The sequence below is a fragment of the Eufriesea mexicana genome, unplaced genomic scaffold, assembly GCF_001483705.2.
Source record: "Eufriesea mexicana isolate 0111107269 unplaced genomic scaffold, ASM148370v2 scaffold5271, whole genome shotgun sequence".
Classification (NCBI taxonomy): Eukaryota; Metazoa; Arthropoda; class Insecta; order Hymenoptera; family Apidae; genus Eufriesea; species Eufriesea mexicana.
The window spans coordinates 470,787-483,869 of NW_016913209.1; the positions used below are offsets into that span (position 1 = coordinate 470,787).

Here is a 13,083-nt window from a genome sequence, read left to right on the forward strand (position 1 = left end):
TATTCACGCAAATTTTTTTCAATAGAAAAGGCAATTATTTTTCATCGATATATTTAAAATTAATTAATGGTCATGACCGATCGGCATGTAGACAATACACAACACTGCTCCTATAGTACAGGTCTCGCGTTTACTTTCCTTCTTCAGGTGGAAACAGCAGAATCATCGTTAGTCAATAACTTCTGTACGAATTCTTTGTGAATTTTTCAGTCGCTTCGACAATGGATGATGTGCGAACATTTGAACGATCGATTCCTTTCGCGACTGTAGTATTCCAACGAAATGAACAATTTACATGAAATAAATAATTCGATGTACATATATCTTTCATTTGCCTCTTTTTTTTTTTTTGTTGTTGATGTCAACATATCGCTATCAGCATAAAACATTATATCGACAATATTAACCGACAGAAGACTATAGTTGCTTCTGATCTATAAGTAAAACGCATATTCGAAGGTAGCTACAGCCAGCGAGTTTCTCGAAACGGTTCCAGGTATGCAGCAATAACATGCTTCGAGTCACCATCGTGGTCGTAGATACGTTAAAGGACAGTGATTGCAAAAATTGTAAAAGTTTCGAAGAAAATTACCGTAAGCGAGAGCAAGTGTAATTTTCGTTAGACAGGCTTCGAATGTTCGTTCTTCTCGTGTTATCTGTCGTATGATGTCGTCTTGGGCGTGTTGATTCTATAATTAGGTACTTATACGAAACTGTATCTAGCATCACCATCTGCAAGGCTCTCCTGGTCACTTAACGCGCATGCAAAATCGCTTGGTAACGTCCCATTAACACTTCTCGTTGTATACACGCGACAAAGAAAGTTTCCCCTACGTTAAATCACACGGTCGTAGGTACAGTTGGGCCACGCACACGCAATTCCTAAATATACATATACAGCTTTTTCTCTGGCACACACATTGGTTTTTCGATCGTCATCATAATTAGCATCAGTTTTTTTTTCTTCGTTTTCTTTGTTTGCTTTTTTCTTTTCCTCTTCGTTCGTCTGTGCTTTGTTTCTTTCGAACGCAATTTCTACTGTTAATACAGACTCGTTATGTATATATACACAGTATAGTAACAGTCTAGGTTCCTAAAGCTGCTAAAAAGTCTCACTTGTAGGATCTCCCGCGAAAAGGGAGAGCGTGTTAAAGAGTTCAGGTTTCGACCAAGGGAGGAAAACGTGAAACGTCTTTACCGTACGCGTCTAGTAAATCACTTCGTATACAGTGGCCTTTTTGTCACCGGATCCGGTCACGATGTACTTGTCGTCGGCAGAGACGTCGCAGCTCAACACCGACGAGGACTCCTTCGACTGCAAAAAGAATTGATATGGATTCCCATGTGGTCGCTTGAAGATTCGTTTTTGCACGGTTCCACGCAACGTGACATGGTACGTCTAGCAATACGTGTAGAAAATAGGTTATCCGTTACGAGATTGGCGCAAAAATTCTGGTAGATGTAAAGTCCTTATAATCGTGTACATGAATTGATAGGAAATATACTTCTTACCGATTACTTTAACCCGTACAAATTTATGACAAAAATGTATCTCGAAGATTTCTTTTATACGTAACTGTTATATGGTGATTTTTAGGTTAGTTTTACAACCTTGTGTCTTCAAGTGCATTGTAAATTGTACATGTTTAATGTTACATTTGTATCCTTTTACCTCTAATCGAGCTAATAAGACGAACCAAATGCGAGACGAAAACAGGAGAAACAAGATATCTAAAGTTCCTACTCTGTTAAGTTCCTGACACGAAGGAGTTACCCTACTCTATTTTCGTTTAGCGTAGTATAAAATCTAAATGGTACGAAGAATTTATTTCCTCAGTGGTCTTGAAGAAACAAATTATTTTGAGTAATTGTTTCCAAGAAAGTGAGACTTAGCTTTACCTAGTTTAAGTATCTTTTTGTACTATTAAGAACAATATAAAGATCTTTATATCAGTCTGTCAACTGTATCAGATATCTTCCTTCAACGTAGATTTATCGTTTCCGAAGGTTAATGTTATAATAACATCAAATACAAACGGCGAAGATCCAGAGAAAAATGAATCTACTTGAAGCAGATAATGCTTTGTATTGTTATCTATTTGATATAATTGATACTGCATCATCTTCATCAATTAACATTAATTTAGAATTAAATAAAATACGAATAGCATAAAACAAAAATAATTTATATATGAAAATATTTGTTTAGATACACACCTGAAATATCGATGCGCCGTACGGTGTGCGCCATGCATTCAACAGATTGTCCTTGCCGGTGGAGACGAACCATTTACCGCAAGACGCGAAGCGAAGTGACAGCACGCACGATTCGTGTAGATGTAGTTGATATTTATCGGACTTGGAAGCGTGAAGGACCTCGACGTTCGAATTTTCCATACCCACAGCGAGCCACTCTCCGGTCGGGCAGTAGCCCAGCGAAAATATTTGCGAGGTAAAATTGTGCTGCTTCAACTGTCTGCCCTCCCTTAGGTCCCACGAACGCACCGTATTATCCAATCCACCAGTCCACAGCTTCGAACCGTCCGCCGAGATATCGATGCAGGAGGCACCGTCCGTGTGGCCTTGGAACTGTCGAATCAATGTCTCGTTCTGCAGATCCCACACGGCGATGTTACCATCGCTACAGCAGCTGAAGCAGACCTTCGAGTCTGGCGAAATTGCCAGAGCATAACAGGCCGGTGCCGCAGACGTCAGTTCCGTTTTGATTCGCGGCGTGGGACTAGCCAAGTCCCAGATGATCAGCTGACTCGCCTCCCCTCCAACTATCAGGGTTCTGCAGTCAGGCAGTAGCTTTACCGACCTGTATCGGAAAGCAGTAACTCTATTGTAGATTGATATTTATGTTGTATATGTAGCGAATGAGGATAGATGGCACGACTAACGCAAAAACAAGTCGAGAGGGTGACACGGTATCGTCCACCCGCCGGAAGGCTAGGTAAGTGTTTACACCTCCACTCTCGCTACTGCCTACCAGCTTCCGTACTATCACGCATTGTTGCTATTGGCCGAAATGATGACGAAGATCGACAACGGATCGTATCGAAATCAAGTGAAATCGAAAGATGTCTTCAGGACATCGACGTAGCCTCTTCATCAAAGTACCAATTATTGATGAACATATGCATAAATACAAATTAATTTCGAGCTAGTAATTACAAAAACTTTATGCGAAATTACGATTAAATTTATTTTTTCGTTAGTAGAATATCAAATTAATGGTAACGTATACAAAGTAAAAATAATTATATTTTTTCTGATACTTTATGGAAAAGCTACGTCAATGCTGTGAAGACATCGATTTCACTCAGTTTCGACATGAACCGTTGTCGATCTTTGGCACCATTTCGGACAATAATGACATTGTGCGAGATGGCAGAGGTGCTAGTAGATTGTAACTAGAATGAGGACACGTAAACACTTGCCTAATCTTGTTCTTGCGGACGAAGGATACACTGTTGCCTTGGAAATTGGCCCATTGCTACCCTTATCAGTTCTGGAATCTTATCTACCTATGACAAGTAAACAAGAATTCCGCTTTTCTTATTTTCTATTTCTTGTATAATAAACACAATTAGAAAGTTTGATTTTGTAACTTCCACATTCTCTATTTTCTGTCATTTACTAGGATTGATACCAGAGTCTCCAACTGGACCAAAAATGGCTTACGTAATTCGTCAATTAAAGCTCTTTTATATAATCGCTTAAACGAAATTGGATAAAACGAGTATACTCCTTATACCTCGACTTGGTGCGATAAATCTACTATAATCCTGGGGAACGCTAGTGGCATATCGAAAGACAGGACATACTGCGAAAACGTACGCAGACCGGTCGTGGAACTGACCTAATATAATTGTCGCGTTGCAGGCAGTCCAGCTGCGATACGTGCTTGATACTGCCACCGCCTCCGTGTCCGATGTCCCAGACTTTAACGCACCCTTTACCGCCCGTGTAGACGTACTTGGTCGGATTCGAGATCGTAACGGCGCACACAACCTCGCCGTGAGTCAAGGTATTAATCTGACGCGCGTGACGTGGAATTCCCGGCCCTATCAGAGCGTCTGTGGGGAATGGCACCGGCTGCAGCTGACCCTCGCCGTTCATATGGAACGAGTACGCTCTGCGGTGGAATGCAAAACATTAATGCCTCTGTCCTTACGTAATGGAATGCCTTCGATTACTTAAAAGCTCGCGCCGCGGCGAAAGGCGGCCATCGAAACGATAATGCATCACGCCGCGCCTTTTAGGTTATGTGAGCATGGTAGAGGGTTGACATTTCCAGAGACACCCAGAAGCAATGAACGATCGTGTATAGTTTGACGATGTGTAATGTGTTTATTCGTTGAAATGTCAAGTATGCGACGAGTTAGAAGTTCAGAGGGAATAGAAATCGGTGGACTGACGATTAAATTTGGTTTCAACCCTGGAACACAAACGTTTGTTATTTTTATGATGTATAATGGTGCGAAGAGTCATACAATAGACTACTCACTTTTTTCAAAAACTATATCGAAATAAATTATAATATAACCTATTTAATTAAATACTTCTTAAAATTAAAGGACGATTCGGGAAAATTGTTCAAAAATAAAATGTTCCGATACAAATGTTCAACAAAATAAAGAAAAATGATTACCTTTTACAATGTTTATAAAAGAACATTTTGTAAAGATCATAGCACACTGCCATGTATTAATTGTTCCAAAATATGTTTTATTATCGATTAATAATCGAATAATATTAATCAAGGATAAAGTGTATGATACTGTAAAACAAAAAAGAAAAATTATGAGAAATTTTATGAACGTTTGTATTCTAAGGTTAACTAATATGCATTGGTAAGATTTTGCTTGTCAAAAATAATGTTAAATAAAAAAAAAAAGCGATAAAAGGTACTTATAAACATACATATATGTAGTAATCAGTATAAGGCTGAGATGTTTGAATTGTTAACCTCCTCAGAACATCAGAGCTGTTTCGCTGTATAGCGTCACTTGATTCGCGCGGGAAAACGTAGCGCGGGATACTGTCATATAATATGTGTTTTATCATGTATTATTATCAATGTATGCAACTATAATTTATAATTATTTAAACCGAGAAACTGCACAAGAGTCGACAATTTCTAATGAAGTGTTTAGAACGACTAAATACAATAACCGATTAAAGACGACTGCAGACCGCATATATGCATCGTACATATGCATTCGGCAATTGTCGACTTTTGCCGACGTTCGGCTAGGGATAGATTCGGCTATTGTCGGCTCCAATCGGCACTCGTACCGAAGATGTTCGATAGATTCTTTGCCTCTGAGATAATCTGTGTAATTGTTCGCGGTAAACTCTGTCATTTTTGTTTTGTATCATAGGAATTAATATGTTCCTTTGTTTTTCAGTTGTCGATCGAGTTAATGAGCTTGTTATTCGAAAAGTACATAATCTACAGGTGGCAGTTTCGATGGTTATAATAGAAGTTATACAAGCTTGAAACACGTCACGTTGGAATGTTTCCGGCGAATTCTTCGGAAGATTATCTAAAGAACGATTTTAATTAGAATTACGTACGGTTTACCACCCGGAATGTTGCTTAGCCCGTTACTCGATGGTATCCTCACGTGACCGTCGAAGCCGAGCTGTAAAAGAGAATAAAGTGTGTCAATTTTTCGTGTGGAAATGTGTTGTGCTGAGCTCAGGAGTTTGCACAAGGGACGACACAGGGGGGCAGGAGGGGTTCTTCACTCGCTGCGCCTATCCCCACCCTTGACGTTCTCGAAGTCGACAGAGTGGGGTTGTAATGACACTTGCTGACATAATCGTAGAATTTCCATATCTACAGAGCAGGACACATTTGTGCTTCTCGATCAACCGTGGATAAGAGAATCCTACTATACTAAATAATAAGTAATTATTTTTATTTATATTCCATTTTATGGAACATATTCATGGAATGTGAGATACGAATATGGAAAGATAAATGTATAACAACGTTATTTTCTTTTATAGAAACTCAGGATGCTTATAAAATAGATCGACTTATTAATTGTAATATATAGGAACTAATAGTCCAACAAAATTTCTTCAGCCATCGGATACAAGATATGTGATGTCCTAATTTGAAAGACCAGCGCCAAATTTGTGGTGACTCATTATCCTCTTAACACATTGCGAGCTGCTGACGTGAATTCACGTCATTTATAGTCCTCTTTCCGGTTGCTACTGACGTGAATTCATGTTGTTCCAAATTCTGTTTTTGGTTGCTGTTGACGTGGTTCCAAAGAACAGTTTCTTAGAAGTCTCATGCTTTAATAGCAAAGGTCTTTAACCAGCTTTTAAAATTTCTTACTGTAACCAAATCTCACTATCAAAAAAGTGAAGAAGTTATAGTCATAAATGCGTTAAAAGAGTAATTCAACGCTCTTAAAGAATACATTCACGATTCATTGAATATATTAATGTTTGAAAAGGAGGAGAGTAATGTAGTAAATTGAATCCTTGGTAAATCGATAGAGTCATACCTGTGCAGTACACTACGATTTCCTATCCTAAAATGATATACACTGTGTTGTACGTGTATATAATAGAAATCTGTATGAATAATTCCGTATAGAATTCTACTACAATAGAATTTTGTATATTGTCTTTGACACGTATATAAAAAGTTAGCCATTTCAGCCAATTAGACCCGCATTCCTACCAAGTGCAAACGCCTGAGCTCCACACAGTAGTTGTTACTACTAAATGGTGTATCCATGTTGAAACATTTTGTTTCCTTTCTTTTTGCAGAGAGATCATCACTTTGATATCCTGAGTTACGACAATAACTATACCAGCAAGAATAGAAGGATTAACGAAATATAATTTGCATTTTTGAAATGCAATACAGTTACATGGACGAAGTTCTTCAAACTTATGGTGAACTGCAAGAAGGTCTAATATCAAACACGACTTACAGAAACGAGTATTAGTTCCTAGATATTTCTAATAATTCAGTTTCATAAGGGAGATAAATATTCAAAGGAATCTTCGCAAAAGTCTTGAACCGAATCAGACGATTTAAAATTTCTCGAAATCATTAATTGATGACATTAATGGTCTGTGATTGTTTTTCTTTGAACAAATATTACATTCCGAATAATATATCTCAAAATTCACCAGAGATATACACTAAAATTAATAATACTGATTACCTACGTGTCACAGAATCGACCAAAGCAATATAATTCTTTTACACAAAAAGTAATTTGAAGTTTCTGTCACTTTTTAACCAGTAACTGACATTGAATGTTCTCGATGTGTCCCGATATGACCTAAGGTGACTATTGAATAATCCTAAATACCACTTGATTAACCACGAATAATTATATTCACCTCAACCCAACACCATAAACAGTTCCTTTACAAAATAAAACATCCCATAAATGCAAATTAAGAATTTGGCAAACTGAAGGTACAAGAATTACATGAACACAATACATTCCTCCCAATAAAAAAAAAAAAAAAAAAAAAAAAAAAAAGGAAAAAAAAAAAAAAAGGAAAAAAAAAAAAAAAGGAAAAAAAAAAAAAAAGGAAAAAAAAAAAAAAAGGAAAAAAAAAAAAAAAGGAAAAAAAAAAAAAAATTCCCCCCAAAAAAAAAAAAAAAAAAAAGAAAAGAAACAAGGAAAAAGAAAGAGAATAACGTGATTCAAAACATTTAAATCCTTCCACAAAACACTTACAATTATGGACCATAAAAAGAATATATATTTAACAAAAGTATATTCCTAAAAAAAAAAGAAGATTAAGCTAACTCAAAGCACTTATAAACCTTTCTCAAATTGTCCAGGATTATAGATCATTGAAATAAAAAAAGAAAAAAAAAATAAGAAAAAGGAAAAGAGGTCAAGAAACGAAGATATTTAATCCTCCCTCGAAACGCCTAGATCGGTGACAGACCGTGGTGGAAATGGCTAACGACGAGAAAAACGAGCAGCTAGAACGTGAAGTACCATCGAAGTCCTGGCGTATGGTAAGTTGCTGTACGGCGAAGGCGATTGTGGCGGCTCATTGCCGCGGGACGGCAAACCCTGATAGCCCTGCGGTGGCGTTTGCTGCGACGATGGCGGATGATAGACCCGCGATGCCAAGGGACCAGGGATTCCGCCCATAGTTGGCGTACAGCTGCGCGACCCCCTCGCCGCCGCCACAGGTGTACCCGGCTTGTCGATCTGGAGAGGTTCGTTCCAACGGGGCACACCGGTTTATTATCGGGCGCAATCGTAGAAAGGAATTGTAAATTTCACGCTTGACTTTCGCACAAAAGCAACGAGACATATCGATCCTTGTCGCGGCCTGCGTAAGCGGCCGCTTCCGGTTCAGCGATTTATACAGACGGAACAGAGACACGGGGATCGAACGAGGGCTGCTTCCTCTAGCGTCCGCGCAAATTGACTTGTCGTAACTTCGCGCCACGAATTCCAGCTATGTGCTATGAATGTACATACGATGCGCCAAGGTGAACAGCGAAATGTGTCCGTTGTTTTCGAAATTCTCAAGGTGACTCGAAATAATTCTGAAGGTCGCTTTTGCTGGGCAGAGTAGATCCATATCTACTGGTTTATAATGACGCAGTCGAATGGTGGATATGTAGAATCCGTTTTGCGAAAGTGTTCCTGGAAACTGAATGCAGACTCTGCTTCTATATTACCCTCTGTGTTTTCATGTTTAATTATGGACTCGATGAATTCGACTGTATTATATATTCTCTTGCCTATCTATGGGATGAGTCACTTGATATCAGTATCTTGATTTATGCCATTATTGTTACTTCGGTATTATACATGAAGAGCATGCGAAGACCAACTTTGGTTTTAGATAAATTAATTGACGCAGTTGGACATTTCCTATGGAAGATTTAAGTATCAATGATTCAAGGAATATTGCTAGGAAATCACCACTCTCTTACCAGTGTTAGTTTTATTTATACAAATCAAGCTAACACCGATGGAAGAATTAATACTAAAATTGGCTCTTCTCGAAAATTTTCTACTTTCTCTACGCATAACAATAGTAGCATAAATCAAGCTGACTCATCAGGTGATTCACCCTACGTACATTGTGTTTCACTATAAGCAGTGGTATTGAATTGTCTCATTAAGAAAGATGGATATGCAAAAATATTATTCGAAACCTTGCGTACATTGAGTTTACCGTTAATAGAAATTATTCATCACAAATATGTAGCACTAAACAATATCTAAGATCGATTGTTATTATACACTGTTATTAGTTCAATCTGTTATTAGATCGTTGCTGTTATTGGATTGAGTAACGACAAAACAAATCAGATTAGCCTCTCGCCATTTTTAACATACACAAAACAACATCGTCTGCAGTTCCTTGTAAAATGTTTAACGCAGTTTCAAATGAAAAAAATAAAAGAAAAAGATTTATCAAACTCGATTTTAGTTCCAGTATATACAAGCTTCGTCATCGAAAACCACAGAATCATTTTAGCGTTCACCCTCAGGCACTTCGGCATGCATATCGAAACGAAGGAATAATTTCCAATCTCTTTTACAAAAGTCGAAGAAGGAATCGCAAGCAGAAATGATTCCGGCGAGAAAATAGAACCGGACCGATTAGTCATCGAATAAGCTTGCTATCCGCGAGATCTTACATCTTTACTTTTCAGAGACGGTGTGCTACGAGCGGAGGAACTTCCGCTCCGCGAGGGTGGTCTGTCTTTTACGGATGTCGAGCCAGCACCGGAAATAGGCCCCACGTGTACTGGAGTGCCCAGCTTCTCCAGGGTGCCGTTCTCACGTGGATCTGAGTGTTCACCGTTCGCGTGTGGCGATGACGCCTCCTTTTGTGAGAAAGAAAAGAAACTTTTTTCATGAAAACTGCCAGCTCTAGCCTCCTTTTCTCCTAATACTTAGTCTCAAAATTTACCTCCGTATCTAGTCAGTATTATAAATACTTAAATCCAAAATTTCCTTTAACATCTAGCTATGTATACCAATTTGTATTATTGCTATCGTACTTTCAAATCCATACGGAGTTTTAATAAAAATCAACGACAAGCTTCCAGGGTACCAGAGAAGTTAGAGAATCTCATAAATCCTGATCATCGTAGAATCTTCTGGACTTATATCTCTCTTCGTTTTCAAAGTATAATTCTGAAGTTTTCAAGAGGCCTCTAAATATTTCCCGCGTTTTGGTAATTATCGGACAGACAAGCAGATACAATTAAAAACACACAGTGGTACAAGAACAATGCAGACAAGTTACCAGTGGAAAACAAAAAGAGATAAAAGACGGTCACAGTTGGTACATTATACAACGTCAACGAGACAAAAGATTCCACGTTACAAAAACCACTTGGACACATATTTTTAATCAACAATCCGGGCTTCTACAATGAAGAAATCCGCTAGTCTGGCCACGACCCGGCTCATGCACCGTCATCATGATCAACCCCGAAGGAAGGTCCTTGATTTTCATCGGCAGCCCGTACGTACTCTCAGATAGCTTCCGCCTAATGAATTCGCCGCTAAAAATATCGAATTCTGGCTGATGTAGAAAGATGAACTGACCTCGTTCGCGACATCCACCACCAAGTCCTGATCGCTCTTCTCCCCGTCGCTGTCCTGAAAGGAGAAAAATTACGGCCCTGTGAAAAAAGAGAAGCCGGTTCGCGGCCAAAGGCAACGGTGTCACGATACATCGATACACGCGAATCCGGCTATAATTCCAGCTATTGGGGATACATTAACGATCAGTCGCGAATATATTTTCAACGAAACCGACATGGATGATAAAGAGAGAGAGAGAGGAAGAGAGAGAGAGAGGAAGAGAGGCAAGAGAGGAGCTCGACCTATATTCTCCACGCGTCTGACTAGCAGATGCATCTTCAGAGACATATTATTAATCTTGACACTCGTGCAAGCTCTCTCCCTCTCTCGAAACGTTCTGATTGCACCGGCAACTTAATGGCCAGGCGTTCGACGAGTGCGCGTACCGGATAGAGAGCTCGCGTTTGCAAGCGTGTAAGCCACGCCACGCCATGCCGCACGTTGACGATGCAAGAGGTGGTGGGTGGAGAAAGAGGGGATGTAAATGCGCTTTGCTTGGTCGCGCGGTTCCAGGGTATTTTCGCAATCAAGATTCTACGTGTGTGCCTGGTGGCCGTACGTGGAGCGTGGAAAATTCGACCGATCGTTTGTCAATTCTGGATCTCGCTATGCTCGTCGCTGACGAGAGCAAGCGCCACTGTCGTCGATCTTTGTCACTCGTCGTAACGATGATTGCCCTACCTTGGTATACCGTGTAATGTTTTTGTTTGCTTTTTCTCCTCGGCTGGGTATAATTAATGTTGTTATCGGGTTTAGGTTAGGTTCATATACGCCAGGAGCCTGTTTAATCGTAATAAGCGATGGATTAATTAAGAGAATGGAATTGAGGATTTACGTCTGTGTATATACGTTTTTGTTTTAGGAATTGACTTACTTGGTTCGGGGTTGAATATCATTGCAGATATTTTTCAATAGAATGTGGTTTATGGAGTGGACCTGGTATGGATCGAGTGTCTTGTGTGGTAGAGGTAAATGGTGGAAGTTTGTTACTGATAATGATGTCTTTTGGTAATTTTGATTAAGACTTCCAACATTGTGCTAAATATTCCAGTAGTATTAAACGGTACCATAACATCATTTTCCTAGAATAAATTGTAATAAGTGTTTAATTAAAAATATCTTCTACACATGATCAGGACAAGATATAAAACAAACAATGGAAACAATTAACTACGTACAGTTACTTTTCAACTTCATTTTGGAAACAAATATGCAAATATAATGCACACATGTGTACCTTCTTTTTCCATATCCAGTATATAACTACATAATTACATAAAAGGTAACAAAAGATCTCTGAAATAAACATTGAGTAGACATAAAAATTTTAAACAAATAAATGAAAGGATTTCTCTGTTTCAGAGTTGTATCTGTATTACCAATGATAAATGATTTCTGCTATTAAGCAATTCTTTTGGTGTCACCCCTGTCGCATGCATTCAATATATAACCTAAAATGCAACCCTACAACGCATTACGCAAGACACTCTGCATCAAATCAGTAATACCGCGTGTCATTGTTTACTCCATTACCTCGTATATCTTCCATTTGCTCCGGAAAAGAGACTATCATACGCAAACAGCCCAGCCACGGGAATAGGGAAGCGAGGAGAGAATCCACTAACATAGAGAAACGCGGACAAACAGAAGGGCAGAGTCGCGTGCTAATATATTATCGAAAGCCGTGGATAATGCACCGCAACGAAAGCACAATTTGTGGCTCATGTATCTTTTATCATTTGTTTACCAGTTATTTTCGAGTTTCCAGCGAACAGATCGCCGTTTGCATCCGGCCTCGCTGCACGTCGCTTTAAAACCGCGCCGATACCGACCTCTGTGGTGTATGCGCGCAACTAACACGCGATGCTGCAGCGCGTGGCTGCGAACGTTTCGTTTCGAAGCACGACTCGTGCGAGAACGTTTTTCCCAGCGAGCAAAGATGCTATCGGGACGAATGAAAAAGGAGAAAAACAACGATAACGCGAGTGTTTTTTTAAACTGGGCTGCGTTGAAATTTTGAAGAGAATTTACGCTACATGGAACTTTATGTCGAAGTTAACGGAATCGATATGGAATACACGTTTGTACAGATATTATTTCGAGATAAAGTTAAGACTGAATAAATTTGTTATTTATATAACTGTGCGAAATATTTGTCGTTTGAACACAAATATTATCGCGAGTCAAAATTTTATACAAAAGTGATCATCTCGAAAGATAACCTCACCGTTTATCGTCTGTTGCTATAGTTACTTACTTTAACACCACGAGCATAGACAAGGTATAGTATAATATAGTCTCGACATCTTATACTTCGTGTCACACGAAATACGATACTAATCTTAGTGTAACGAATTATTGACGACATAAATTTGTAATGAGAGAATAAAAATGAATAAATTCTAGTCCATCGTAATAAAAAGGTTATTAATTACAGGAACACAGTGGT

At 38.9% G+C, this 13,083-nt stretch overlaps 1 protein-coding gene across 1 annotated transcript; it reads right to left on the bottom strand.

Moving 5' to 3' along the window:
• Positions 1 to 20: 20 nt before the first annotated feature.
• LOC108551935 (protein groucho-like) lies at positions 21 to 10,922 on the bottom strand. The gene is made up of 8 exons (XM_017906282.1): positions 10,899 to 10,922; positions 10,596 to 10,649; positions 9,677 to 9,865; positions 8,007 to 8,225; positions 5,587 to 5,654; positions 3,866 to 4,141; positions 2,218 to 2,821; positions 21 to 1,315 (listed from the first exon to the last, which is right to left on the bottom strand). Exons 1-8 carry the CDS (start codon positions 10,920 to 10,922, stop codon positions 1,208 to 1,210), a joined length of 1,542 nt encoding a protein of 513 aa, XP_017761771.1. The 3' UTR covers positions 21 to 1,207.
• Positions 10,923 to 13,083: the final 2,161 nt, after the last annotated feature.